The following is a 14,381-nucleotide window of genomic DNA, read 5'->3' on the forward strand; positions in this document are numbered from 1 at the left end:
GTTTCATTAACTGCTATATTCCCAGTGCACAGAACAGTGCCTAGCACATAGTAGGTATTTTTTTTTTTCCTAAAGGATGATTGAAAGCATATATCTACTCTGAATAAGAAAGCAAGTTTGGTAATCCCAGCACTTTGGGAGGCCGAGGCGGGCAGATCAAGAGGTCAGGAGATCCAGACCATCCTGGGTAACACAGTGAAACGCCATCTCTACTAAAACTACAAAAAATTAGCTGGGCATGGTGGTGGGTACCTGTAGTCCCAGCTACTCGGGAGGCTGAGGCAGGAGAATGGCATGAACCCCGGAGGCAGAGCTTGCAGTGAGCCGAGATCGTGCCACTGTCCTCCAGCCTGGGCAACAAAGAAAGCAAGTGTGTGTGTGTGTGTGTGTGTGCGCGGGTGCGGGTGCGTGTGCGTATGCGTGTGCGTGTGTTTTAAGAGACATTGTCTTGCTACGTTGCCCAGGCTGGTCTCGAACTCCTGGGCTCAAGCGATCCTCTTATCTTGGCCTCCCAAAGTACTGGGATTACAGGTGTGAGTCACCAAGGTTGGCCAGAAAGCAAGTTTTTAGCAAGTCAAGTCATGGATCCTCAATGTTGTGTTCTGATACTATCATTATATAGAGGCAAATCAAATCTATTCAAGAATGAAACACAAGACCATGAGTGGTGGCTCACCTTTTGTCAATCTCACTTTACAAGTGAGGGAACTGAGTTTAAAGAAATGAAGTTGCCTGACGGCGTACAGCTATAGTTAGTGGTAGAATTATCTACACCTATTCTTTCTACTTCTACCTCCAAAGCTATATATAGACATGTAATGACTGCAAGTTGAGTTAGAGATTAAACAGAAAGCATATTTTGCATTAGGTGATGCATCTTCTAGAGGTAAGAGAAGAGGTAAGACTGGTAACAGTTGGTAATTGCTCATTTATGGCAATTGATATTTTTAATCCAAACAAGAAAATTCCACCAAAAACATCGCCAATTAAAGACAATTTAGCCAAATCCAAAAGAAAACACTTTGTAGCTCAACTTAAAACGTAACTTATTTCAGCCATTTAGTTTGTCACAAGGATTAGCATATCTTTGCATATTAACAGTGAAAGGTGCTAGTAAAATGTTCACTACTGATAGAAAAATCCCTGAGTATTTAAAACTTATATTTGTATTATTCTTAAAGAATATATTCTATTCATTTACATGGACTTATTTGCCATAATTTATTTAATAAATACCCTTATTAACGGACCCTAATGCTTTCCTCTTGTTGCTTTTAAACAACACTGAAACAAATATTCTTGCTCATTAGTCCAATTTGTTCTTTAAGATTAAAAACCCAGGCCGGACATGGTGGCTCACGCCTGTATCCCAGCACTTTGGGAGGCCGAGGCGGGTGGATTAGCTGAGGTCAGGAGTTTGAGACCAGCCTGGTCAACACGGTGAAACCTCATTCTCTACTAAAAATACAAAATTAGCCGGGCATGGTGGCATGCACCTATAATTCCAGCTACTCAGGAGGCTGAGGCAGGAGAATCACTTGAACCCAGAAGGTGGAGGTTGCAGTGAGCTGAGATTGTGCCACTGCACTCCAGCCTGGGCAACAAGAGTGAAACTCCGTCTCAAGAAAAAAAAAAACAAAAAACAAAAAAAACGGTTAAAAACCCAAAAGTGGAATTGCTGGATCAAAAGGCATGTTCTTTAAAACTTCCAATAAACAGTTTATAGCCAGGTTTAAAAGGAAATTATACAAAGATAAATATTTAAAGTGATGATATTCTAATTACCCTGATTTGATCTTTATACATTAAGTGAATGTATCAAACTATAAAACATATCCTGAAAATATGCACATCTATTATGTATCAATAAGATAAAAACAATAAATTAAAAAGGGAAATCAGTAATGCACAAAACTTTTCCAATAATGACACAACATAATTTCAAGAAAACATTTTCTAATTTAGAATGCATTAAATATAAGTGCTAAGATAGCAAGATATTTTAATTAAAGAAGCATTGTTTTTTTTTTTCCTAAGGCTCTACTTCAAAGTGCTGGCTATTCAACCAACTAATCTGAATAGGTATTTGGACGGTGAGGTAAAAGCTATTTTAAGGTCTGTTCTCATCTCACTTTAATAAGGTGAAAAAAAATTGCCATATGTACTAAAAATAGTTCACTGTTCTGAAACTCAATGCCTGTTTGCCAGAACAATATTAATGATGCATATTCTATGCATTTTTTCCCCAAATATGGCATCTGCCATGCACAAAATTCAGAATGGAAACCATGAGATACTTGAAATAACATCATCCTCTTAAATGGTTAAAAAAGCCAAATGAATCCAGTTACTTTAATAAAATAGAATGTACTAAAATTAAGTATCTCAAACTTTTGTAACTCAATGTTTTAATTGGCCAAAAGGACTGTGAATCTAGTTTTAAATTTTATACTGGCATAGTCTAATGAAAGTTCTACTCTGATAAACACATGCCACCAAATTTATTTGCCTAATTTCCCTATGTATAAAAGTGACTTGACAATATGGTGCTTTAAAACTCACTTTTCTTCTCTGACAATTGTAACAGATTTAACACAATAAACTACTTTGGGCACTTACTGGACTACTCATAAAATATAAGAAGATTCTACATTCACAAAAGTCATTAATTTTGTTTAAATCAAACTGAGATGCCAAAAATTAAGGAAATATTAAACATCATAAGAGATTTTAAAAGTACAGTAACCCCCAAAATAGAACTGCAAGCATGTTTCACTTAAGTTGTATCACAAACAATTTACATTGTGTCTGATTAAAATTTGAGATCAAAGCTGAAATTAATGCTAGGAGTGAGAGAGATTGCAACAAATCTTTAATACCTAAAGAAACCTATATCAAGTACTAACATTCAAAAAACCACAAATATACATCCACTTAAAAAGACACATTCCAGTTACGATATCCTTCTTAAAACAGAAGTCTAATTATTTTATATATTATCTGATACTGTTACTGGCTTGCTATTTTGTGAACTATAAGAAGTAAACTGATGGTTAAAATACTATAACCTTGAAAATATACACTAACCTTCATTATCGAAAAGAACTGTCAAAAAACATAGAAAAAACAGAAAACAAACCTTTTGAAAGCTTTGTTTCTTCTACCGCTTTGGTTAGATGCCCTTCGACGATCAGCTTCTCTGCCAAGGAAAATAAACGTTACCATCCAAGCCCAAACTGAGCAGCACTTCCCTGAGCTGGGCAGTGTAACACATTCCATGACCAAATTTAAAGATGATAACATTACTCCTATGACCAAGCTTGAATAAAAACTTGAATCTGGAAGGGGAACCAAGAGAAGTGGAACTATGACGGAGCAATCACGTTAATGCAGAAAACTAGGGGCAGGCAGAAAATTTGCCTTTTATTTTCACCTTATTTTACAAGCCTATATCTTTTTATAAAAAGGGCTCAGAAGAAATAAAGCAATCCTCTTTAGATCAAGGCTAATAAGTTAAAATAAAAGATTTATGAAAAGGTATTTACTCAAATGAAGAAGTAATAAAAATTAAGTTATACCGATAGTTTACTGTTCTCTGCTGACATAATTCAGCAGAGATGCCTATATAATGTATTTCAGCAAATGAATCATTTTAGAAAAGCTATTCAAAGAAATAAAAAAATTTTGTTTTGTTTTATGGGGGATTCTCTGTAAATGTATAATGCTACTTTTTTATAAAGTCATATTTTCATATTCCACATTTCATTGAAGAGGATATACCTATTCTGTGTCCCCTTATTTACTCCTGTATGTCAGTTGGTCTCCTTCAATTTATTCATTTGCAATATATGTGAAGAAAATTTTCTATTCTCTTGCTTTACAACCAACAGCAACTTGGTCTACACCCACCACTCAACTATCAAAACTGCTCCAATATCATTATAGCCTGTAGTCTCCCAATGCCCATGGCTCCTTTTCTTAATTTTCATTTCTCACAGGCTCTTTGCAGTATGTGGCACTTTGTCTCTGCCTTTTTAAAATCAGAAAGAGGGACCGCGTGCAGTGGCTCACGCCTGTAATCCCAGCACTTTGGGAGGCCAAGGCAGGTGGATCACAAGGTCAGGAGATAGAGACCACCCTGGCTAACATGATGAAACCCTGTCTCTACTGGAAACACAAAAAATTAGCCGGGTGTGGTGGCGGGTGCCTGTAGTCCCAGCTACTTGGGAGGCTGAGGCAGGAGAACGATGTGAACCTGGGAGGCGGAGCTTGCAGTGAGCAGAGATGGTGCCGCTGTATGACAGAGCGAGATTCCATCTCAAAAACAAAAAACAAAAAACAAAAAAAAAAAACCGGAAAGTAACAGATTTTGATTAAGATGTATAATGTAAGCTGTCCTACCTGTCCTCTGTCCTACTTCACTCCATTCCTAAAATTCACTTCCTACAACTTTTAGCCATTTCTTCTGATACTTACATTTATACTTCTAAATAATACATTTTTTAATTTTTCCATTTTAGATATCTATTGACAATCTATTTTACATGGTTAAGTTTTGCCATTTTCTACTACCATCCTCAAGAGTTGCATTTTGTCAATCTATAATTTTCTTTTTTTTTTTTTGAGACAGAGTCTCACTCTGTCGCCAGGCTGGAGTGCAGTGACACAATCTCAGCTCACTGCAACCTCTGCCTCCCGGGTTCAAATTATTCTCCTGCCTCAGCCTCCCGAGTAGCTGGGACTACGAGTGTGCACCACCACACCCAGCTAATTTTTGTAGTTTTAGTAGAGACGGGGTTTCACCATGTTGGCCAGGATGGTCTTGATCTCTTGACCTCCACCCGCCTCAGCCTCCCAAAGTGCTGGGATTACAGGCATGAGCCACTGCACCTGGCCTAAAATCAGTATTTATATTGAAAAATTATTTTATATAATGAGTCATATAGTATGCTATATTTCCTTTCTTGTATGGCCTTCAGTATACTCAGAATTTATAATGCTTCATTTTTTTGTTTTATTAATTTTTATATATCTCAAACATAGCCCAAGTTCTCACAGAACCATACAACTTTCAATATTGTCAAACACACCAAGTAATTTATCACATTATATATCCCCATCTTCCTTTTTCTGTTTTATTCCTTTGTTTTATTATAACATATCCTCTTATAATTTCCTGAAAAAGGGTGGACAGAAGGTAAATACTTTGTGATTTCTGCTTCTCTGAAAATGTTAGCATTCTACCTTCACATGTGATTGATGCTTTGACTAGATACACAAATCTACAGGAAATACTTTTGCGTCAGAGTTTTGAAAGCATTGTTCCACTGTCTTCTAGCTTCCAACCAGAAGGTGAGTCTAATACAGCCTGAATCCTGTTCCTCAGTACACATAGTAGGGATTTCTTGCGCTCAGCAATATCTGGTTTGCCTGTTCTGTTTGGGCATCAGGGAGGACTGCACATCCCAACTCCCTAGCACTGAGGAAGATTCATAGGACGGATGCTAGCCAGGGCCAAAGCATTTAAGAGAAAGTATAAGTTTTTTACACCTTATCCCACCACAGGAACTCTAGAAGCTGTGTGTTGAGACAGCAACATCATAAGATAGTAAAGACTCCATCTGTCTAGGTCTCTGAGTGACAATATGGAGCAGAGTGGTCTTCCTCACCATGGACATGTAGCGTGAATGAGAAATAAATGTTTGTTTAGTTGAGCCATTAAGATTTCATGGCTTGGTTTGGGCATGGTGGCTCATGCCTGTAATCCCAGCACTTTGGGAAGCCGAGGTTGGCGGATCACCTGAGGTCGGGAGTTCGAGACCAGCCTGACCAACACGGAGAAACCCCAAAATTAGCTGGATGTGGTGGCGCATGCCTGTAATCCCAGGTACTCAGAAGGCTGAGGCAGGAGAATTGTTTGAACCCAGGAAGCGGAGATTGAGGTGAGCCGAGATGACGCCATTGCACTTCAGCCTGGGCAACAAGAGCAAAACTCAAAGAAAAAAAAAAAAATCTCATGGCTTATTTATTACTATATTATAAATTTAGCTTATTATGACTATATGATATCCTTTGCTTTATTCCTGGTGCTCTTAAATTTAATATTCCTCAGTATGTAGTCTCTTTTTTCTCTTTTTTTTCTTAAATGAGGTGAAATTCGCATAACATAAAACAACCATATGAACAATGCCGTAGAATTTAGTATATTCACTATGTTCTGCCCAGTTCCAAAACATTTTCATTACCCAAACAAAAACCCTATACCCATTAAGCATTTCCTCCCCACCTCCACCTCACCAGTCCCTGGCAGTCCAACATCTGCTTGCTATCTCTATGGATTTACCTGTTCTAGATATTTCATATAAATAAAACAATATAACACATGACATTCTGTGTCTGGCTTAGTGTGTGGTCATTTAAAATATATTGTGCTAAGTACTCGGTGCATTTTTTTTCAGTTTATAAGCTCATATCTTTCACTTCTGGGGAATTATCTTGTATTCTACTTAATTGGTAAATTATTCCATTCTCTCTCTTCCCTTTATTCTCCCCCTCTGGAATTCATTACTAAGATACTAGATCTCTAGGATTAAACCTCAAATTTTCTTTAATTTTCCCTCTTGGGAAAAAAAAAACAAAAAACCTCTTGCCTTTTTCTTATATTTTCTGGGACATTTCCTCTACTTTCTCCTCAATCTTCCTACAGTTTTAAAAAATCTGGTATCATATTTTTAGCTTTCAAAAATTCTATTTGCACTTTGCTCCTTTAAAAAAAAAACCATCTTTATCTTGCTTCATCCATAAAACTTCAAAAATTATACTTCTAAGCCCGGTGCAGTGGCTCATGCCTGTAATCCCAGCACATTGGGAGGCCAAGGCAGGTAGATAACTTGAGGTCAGAGTTCGAGACCAGCCTGGCCAACATGGTGAAAATCCGGTTCTACTAAAAATACAAAAATTAGCCAGGTGGTGGGACCTGTAATCCCAGCTACTCAGGAGGCTGAGGCAGGAGAATCGCTTGAACCCGGGTGGCGGAGGTTGCAGTGAGCCGAGATCGCACCACTGCACTCCAGCCTGGGCAACAGAGCGAGACTCCATCTCAAAAAAAAAAAAAAAAAAAAAAAATTACACCTTTAAAAAAGTTTCTGCTTCTTGGGCGCAGTGGCTCATGCCTGTAATCCCAGCACTTTGGGAGGCTGAGGTGGGCGGATCATGAGGTCAGGAGTTCGAGACCAGCCTGACCAACATGGTGAAACCCCGTCTCTATTAAAAATACAAAAATTAGCTGGGCATGGTGAGGCGCGCCTGTAATCCCAGCTACTCAGGAGGCTGAAGCAGAAGAATCACTTGAATCTGGGAGGCAGCGTTTACAGTGAGCCAAGATTGCACCACTGCACTCCAGCCTGGGCGACAGAGCAAGACTCTGTCTCAAAAAAAGAAAAAAAAAAAAAAAGAACCAAAAACCAAAAAGCAAAACAACAAAAACAAGCTGGCCGGGGACGGTGGCTCATGCCTGTAATCCCAGCACTTTGGGAGGCCAAGGCGGGCGGATCACCTGAGGTCGGGAGTTTGAGACCAGCCTAACCAACATGGAGAAACCCCGTCTCTACTAAAAACACAAATTTAGCCAGGCGTGGTGGTGGGTGCCTGTAATCCCACCTCCTCAGGAGGCTGATGCAGAAGAATCGCTTGAACCCGGGTGGTGGAGGTTGTGGTGAGCCAAGATCGCACCACTGCACTCCAGCCTGGGCGACAGAGCAAGACTCTGTCTCAAAAAAAAAAAACAACAACAACAACAACAACAAAACAACAACAACAATAACAAAAAACAAGCTGGCTGGGCGCGGCGGCTCACGCCTGTAATCTCAGCACTTTGGGAGGCCGAGGCGGGCATCACCTGAGGTCGGGAGTTCGAGACCAGACTGACCAACATGGAGAAACCTTGTCTCTACTAAAAACACAAATTTAGCCGGGCGTAGTGGTGGGTGCCTGTAATCCCAGCTACTCAGGAGGCTGAGGCAGGAGAATCGCTTGAACCTGGGTGGTGGAGGTTGTGGTGAGCCGAAACTGCGCCACTGCACTCCAGCTTGGGCAACAAGAGCGAAACTCCATCACAAAAAAAAAAAAAAAAAGTTTCTGCTTCTTACCTTTTTCCTATTTCTTCCCTACTCATATTTTTCTGTGTGTGTTTTTTTGTTTGTTTGTTTTTTGTGTTTTTTTTTTTGGTTTGATCTCTGTCTTTGTCAAGAAATAATTTCCTCAAAAGTCTGATCTTGGCTTTCTCTTCATATTCAAGGGTGAGGCAATAAGAAGCTGACAAAGTCTTACATGCATTTGCAGGGCTTATTACACCCACTGGGCCACACAGTGGCAGTTTGCTGGGAGACTTTTATTTTTTTATTTTATTTTTTTTGAGACAAGGTCTGGCTCTATCACCCAGGCTGGAGTGCAGTGGCGTGATCTCTGCCCACTGCAATCTCCACCTTCCGGGCTCAAGCCATCCTCCCTCAGCCTCTCAAGTAGCTGGAACTACAGGTACACACCACCATGCCCGGCTGATTTTTTGCATTTTTTGTAGAGACGCAGTTTTGCCATGTTGCCCAAGCTGGTCTCGAACTCCCGAGCTCAAGCAATCTGCCCACCTTGGCCTCCCAAAGTGCTATTTAAGTTATTTAAGCACTTTGGGACAGTTTAAATATCAGTATCAGTATGTGTTTCTCTTTGTCTGATTGGTTTCTCTGGAGTAGAGCCCTGCAGCTGCCTTTCTGGGGAGTATAAGCCTGTTGACCAGCATTCTGATTCAGTATAGAGACTTTCATTTAACTCTCCCACTTTTCCCCACAGTGAGATGCTCATACCTACCCCCTCAGAGATATCTGAAATACCCGTCTACAGACTCTCCATTTCAGCCTCCAGAGAGCAAACCTTCAGTCTTTATGAATAAGGAAAGAGATACTTGTCTGTCTGCATGGACAAGAATATGAAAAATCAGCCTGGTGTGGTGGCTCACACCTATAATCCTAGCACATTGGGAGACCGAGGCAGGCAGATCGCTTGAGCCCAGGAGCTTGAAACCAGCCTGGGCAACGTGAGAAAACCCTGTCTCTACTAAAAATAGAAAAACTAACTGGGTGTGGTGACGTGTGCTCTTAGTCTCAACTACTTGGGAGGCTGAGATGGGAGGATCGATACCTGTGAGGTTGTGGCTGCAGTGAGCCACGATCATGCCACTGTACTACAGCCCAGGCAGCAGAGATTCTGTCTCAAAAAAAAACAAAAAACAAAAAACAAAAAAACAAAAAAGAAAAAAGAAGAAGGAAAATAAGAAAATAGTTCAAATTATTCCTTATATAAACTTTTAATCCTCTTTTTAGCAACCATGCATTCCTGCCCTACCTGACAGGTATTAAATGCCCCTTAGCCACAGTTTTAACTTGGTTTTCTGAGGTTTCCTTTACCCCACTGCAGGCCTTCAGAAAAGAGAAAGTGGAAACCCATATCTCTTACTACTCAATTGTATGTTTCACATCTTCCAAAATTTTGTTGGCATCTATTACCCACTGTAGTCTTCTGTCCCATTCTCTTGTCCCTGTGACTTACGCTTTTTATAATATTTTACTATGAATGGGTCCATTCACCATATTTAATCAAGTTTACTGCCTCCCTTTGGAAACATTACTACTTTAACTTCTAGAATACCACTCACTCCTACTTTTATGTGCTTGTTCATTCCTTCCTTCTTAGGCTTTTATTGCCTTTCCCTTTCTCTGATTATAATCTAAATATGTGCATTAGTCTTTAAGATTTCTGTCAACAACAACAACAACATTTTTTAATGGCTTTAACTACCTTGAGTAATTTCTAAATGTTGATGTTAAGTCTAGCATTCTTTGGCCCCAGGACCCTATTGTCCATTGTCCAACTACTTTCCAAACATCTTCACCCAGAAATACCACTGGGACTTAAATCTCACCATGTCTAAAACTGAAATTATCTTCTCTTCCTTTCTCCTAAATATGTTTGGAATCTCTCCTCACTAAGCCTCCATTCCTATCTCTCTTAAGGTATATTGCAACTATTCATTATGTCTACCTTGCCCAACATTACTATGAATTCCTTGAGGGAATATACTCATTCTTTCAAATATTTACTATGCACCAGGCACTCACTGTGGATTACCAAGACAAATGAGAGAAATATAGGAATTTAGGGTCTGGTGAAAATAGAGAAGTTTTTTTTTAATAATTTAATTCCCAACACACTTCTGACACATAATAGTTGTTTGCAAATGCCTGTTACATGAACATAGCAGATAATAAAACAGTATAAACACAAATTGCTTTGAAAGCTATTCTAGTCTTTCTCTAGTATGTTGAAGATCTACATACTGACATGTTTAAAAATTATAAACACATATCAGAAGATTGTAATTTATTGCTCCAAACTCTCTCACCCTTAGAAAAAAATCTGAAGTTCCTACCATGGCCTACAAGGTCCCTTGTGATCTACCCCAGGGGTCAGTCAACTATACCCCCACAGGGCCAAATCCAACCTGCTGCCTGTTTAGCAAATAAAGTTTTATGGGAACACAGCCAGGTCCATTCATTTGCATATTGTCCATGGCTAATTTCCCTTACAATGGCAGAACTGAGTAGCTGCCAAGAGACCTTATAGCCTGCAAAGCCTAAAATATTTTCTATCTGGCCATTTATTTTAAAAAGGTCTTTGAGTTCTTCTAAAACTCTAATCTCAGTCTTAGGGTTTCATATGGTTTTTATCTGACACACTTTCTCCAGACACACATACAACTCAGCTTAGTCCCATATCTGTTCAGCCACATTACTACCTTTATTGTTCCCTATCCCCTTACAGTCTTTGTCTTCTTCAGTGGACTCATCACTTTCTAACATATTAATTTTTTGGTTTATTATCTTTTGTCTCCTCAAGAGCATGTAAACTCCATGAAGGCAAAGCCTGCTTTGTCTTACTCACTTCTAATAACCCCAACAGTTAAAATAATGCCTGATACATACATGTTTAATTAATCTTTGTAGAATGAATCAATTGAGCATCTATGTTTAAAGGGATCAAAAGAAAAAATTATTTGAGTGTTTCCTCATCCTAAAAAAAGGATTAAATAATATATATAAAAAGTTTGAACAGTACTGGTTTATAAGTACTAAATAATGATTAGCTGCATTTATTTATTTATTTATTTATTTATTTATTTATTTATTTATTTAAGAGATGGCATCTTGCTACATTGACCAGGCTGGAGTACTGTAGCTTTTCACAGCATGATCACTGTGAACTGCAGCCTCTAACTCCCAGGCTGAAGCGATCCTCTGGCCTCAGCCTCCCAGTTGGTTGAGACTACAGGCATTAATCACTGCTCCTGGCTAATTAACTGCTATTATCACTATTGAAATTATTTAAAGTTATATTTTCAAATCCTGTGAATCACTAGAGGCCTGTAAATAAAGAAAAAATATATTTTGGCTGGGTGCAGCAGCTCATGCCTGTAATCCCAGCACTTTGAGAGGCCGAGGTGGGCAGATCACGAGGTCAAGATCAAGACCATCCTGGCCAACACTGTGAAACCCTGTCTCTACTAAAAATACAAAAATTAGCCAGGCATAGTGGCTCGTGCCTGTAGTCTCAGCTACTCTGGAGGCTGAGGCAGGAGAATCGCTTGAACCCAGGAGGTGGAGGTTGCAGTGAGCCGAGATCGCACCACTGCACTCCAGCCTGGTGAACAGAGCAAAACTCCGTCTCAAAAAATAATAATAATAAATAAATAATCTAGTTTAAAACAGTCTGTAACCACTGAGTCTCCAACTTGGTGTAGAGACCTCAATGCTTTGGGAGTCACAAGTGTAATACATACAATCGAGGTGAGATCAGAGATCTCTGCTTCTCACTTTACCCCTTCAGAGACTCAAGAAAGAACTTTCCTGTCATGATAACTGCAGGTCTTGAAAGACCTATCTAACTTGGTGCAACTCAAAGAGAGAGAGAGTAGAAGGCTTTCTTTCTTCTTTTTTAAAACTCTCTCTCTCTCTTTTTTTTTTTTTTTGAGATGGAGTCTTGCTCTGTCATCCAGGCTGGAGTACCGTGGCATGATCTCAGCTCACTGCAACCTCTGTCTCCTGGGTTCAAGTGATTCTCCTGCCTCAGCCTCCTGAGTAGCTGGGATTACAGGCGCACGCCACCATGCCTGGCTAATTTTTGTATTTTTAGTAGACATGGGGTTTCATTCACCATGTTGGTCAGGCTGGTCTTGAACTCTTGACCTCGTTATCTGCCTGCCTCAGCCTCCGAAAGTGCCGGGGTTACAGGCTTGAGCCACTGCACCCAGCCCTAAAACTCTTTTTTTAAAATTTTTGAGATAAGGTCTCACTCTGTCACCCAGACTGGAGTGCAGTGGTGCAATTATGGCTCACTGCAGCCTCCCGCTCCAGGGCTCAAGCGATCCTCCCACCTCAGCCTCCTGGGCAGGTACAACTACAAGCATGTGCCAACATGCCCAGCTAATTTATTTTTATTTTTATTTTTGTAGAGACATGGTTTCACTGTGTTGGTCAGACTGGTCTCGAACTCCTGAACTCAAGCAATCCTCCCACCTTGGCCTCTTGAAGTACTAGGATTACAGGCATAAGCCGCTGTACATGTCCTTAAAACTCTCTTTTTTGAGCGACATTCTAGAGAGGTGATTATTCATTTTCCACTATTTTAAAATCATATTTATGATAAAAAATGACATACAAGTCTGGGCACCGTGGCTCACGCTTGTAATCCCAGCACTTTGGGAGGCTGAGGCGGGCGGATCACCTGAGGTCAGGAGTTCGAGACCAGCCTGGCCAAAATGGTCAAACCCCCATCTCTACTAAAAATACAAAAGTTAGCTGGGCGTGGTGGCATGCACCTGTAATCCCAGCTACTCAGGAGGCCGAGACAGCAGAATCGCTTGAACCCGGGAGGCGGAGGTTGCAGTGAGCCAAGATCGTGCCATTGCACTCCAGCCTGGGCAACAGAGCGAGACTCAGTCTCAAGAACAAAACAAAACAAAGCAAAACAAAAATGACATACAAAAAGGAACATAAAACGCAAAGGTATAGGTTAATACATTTTCATAAAGCAAATATCTATGTGACTGCAGCCCAAGTCAGGAATAGAACCACCCCACCAACCCCTAAAGCCCTCCACAGGGAGGAAGCCCTTCCCTCCAATAAAAATCCCTTCCTCTCCCATAAAGGTAACTACTATTCTGTGGTTTTTTTTTTTTGAGACAGAGTCCACACTGTCTCCCTGGCTGGAGTGCAACGGCATGATCTCAGCTCACTGCAACCTCCACCTCCCGGTTTCAAGCAATTCTCCTGCCTCAGCCTCCCACGTAGCTGGGATTACAGGTGCCCGCCACCCGCCACACATGCCCAGCTAATTTTTTGTATTTTTAGTAGAGATGGGGTTTCACTATGTTGGCCAAGCTGGTCTCAAACTCCTGACCTTGGGATCCACCCACCTTGGCCTCCAAAAGTGCTGGGATTACAGGCATGAGCCACTGCTCTTGGCCTATCCTGACTTTCATGGTATTTAATTTCTTATATTTCTTTATAGTCACACTACCCAAATATAGATGACCAAATAATATGATTTTAGTAGTTTTGAACTTTATATAAATGGAAAACTATATAGTGTGTCAGGCTTTTTTTCCACCCAATATGCCCCAGTGTATTTGTCCATTTAACTACTGAGGGTCTTTTTGGCTGTTTCCAGTTTGGATCTAATGTGAATAATGCTGCTATGAACATTCTTGAATTTGTACCTGATGCACAAGCATCTTTGCAGGGAACCTACCAAGGAGTAGAACTGAGAGTATAATATGTTTGACATGTAAGTACCATCACCAAAGCATTTAGTCAGAAGACTATCAAATCTTGTCAAAGACTGAACAGAGAAAACCAAATTTACTTCTTGGTTGACAGAAATAAATTATGTACTAACCATATTACTATGTGGCATAAAATTAAAAATGAGAAACAATGCAAACAATACATTCAAAAGAAGTTCAAAGGAGGCTGAACATGGTGGCTCATGCCTGTAATCTCAATGCTTTAAAAGGCCAAATTGGGAGGATCACTTGAGCCCAGAAGTTTGAGACAGCTATGCCAAGATTGGATTGAGTTCTTAAAGCTAAAGAGCCATTTTCCTTACTTGACAGCTACAACTAATTGAAGCTAAAGCAGAAGATAAACCCAAATAGCACAGACTATCTGATACTGATGTCAGTTTCCTAGGGATCTGAAACAAATTGACTGGAAGAGAGGATGGAGTAAATATAAAAGAATCAGACAATCTGCTGCTGTAACTGCCAATCTGGA

The 14,381-nt window shown here is 40.0% G+C and overlaps 1 protein-coding gene across 26 annotated transcripts in view; it reads right to left on the reverse strand.

Moving 5' to 3' along the window:
• SLMAP (sarcolemma associated protein) overlaps positions 1–14,381 on the reverse strand; it is a 170,876-nt gene that overhangs the window by 35,954 nt on the left and 120,541 nt on the right. For all 26 annotated transcript variants that reach the window (XM_063722046.1, XM_063722044.1, XM_063722048.1 and 23 more), the window contains one exon: positions 3,140–3,199. In XM_063722046.1, coding sequence (XP_063578116.1) covers positions 3,140–3,199 — 60 coding nt within the window. The remainder of the gene's footprint in view (positions 1–3,139; positions 3,200–14,381) is intronic.

The sequence above is a fragment of the Pongo abelii genome, chromosome 2 (genome assembly GCF_028885655.2).
Source record: "Pongo abelii isolate AG06213 chromosome 2, NHGRI_mPonAbe1-v2.0_pri, whole genome shotgun sequence".
Lineage (NCBI taxonomy): Eukaryota > Metazoa > Chordata > Mammalia > Primates > Hominidae > Pongo > Pongo abelii.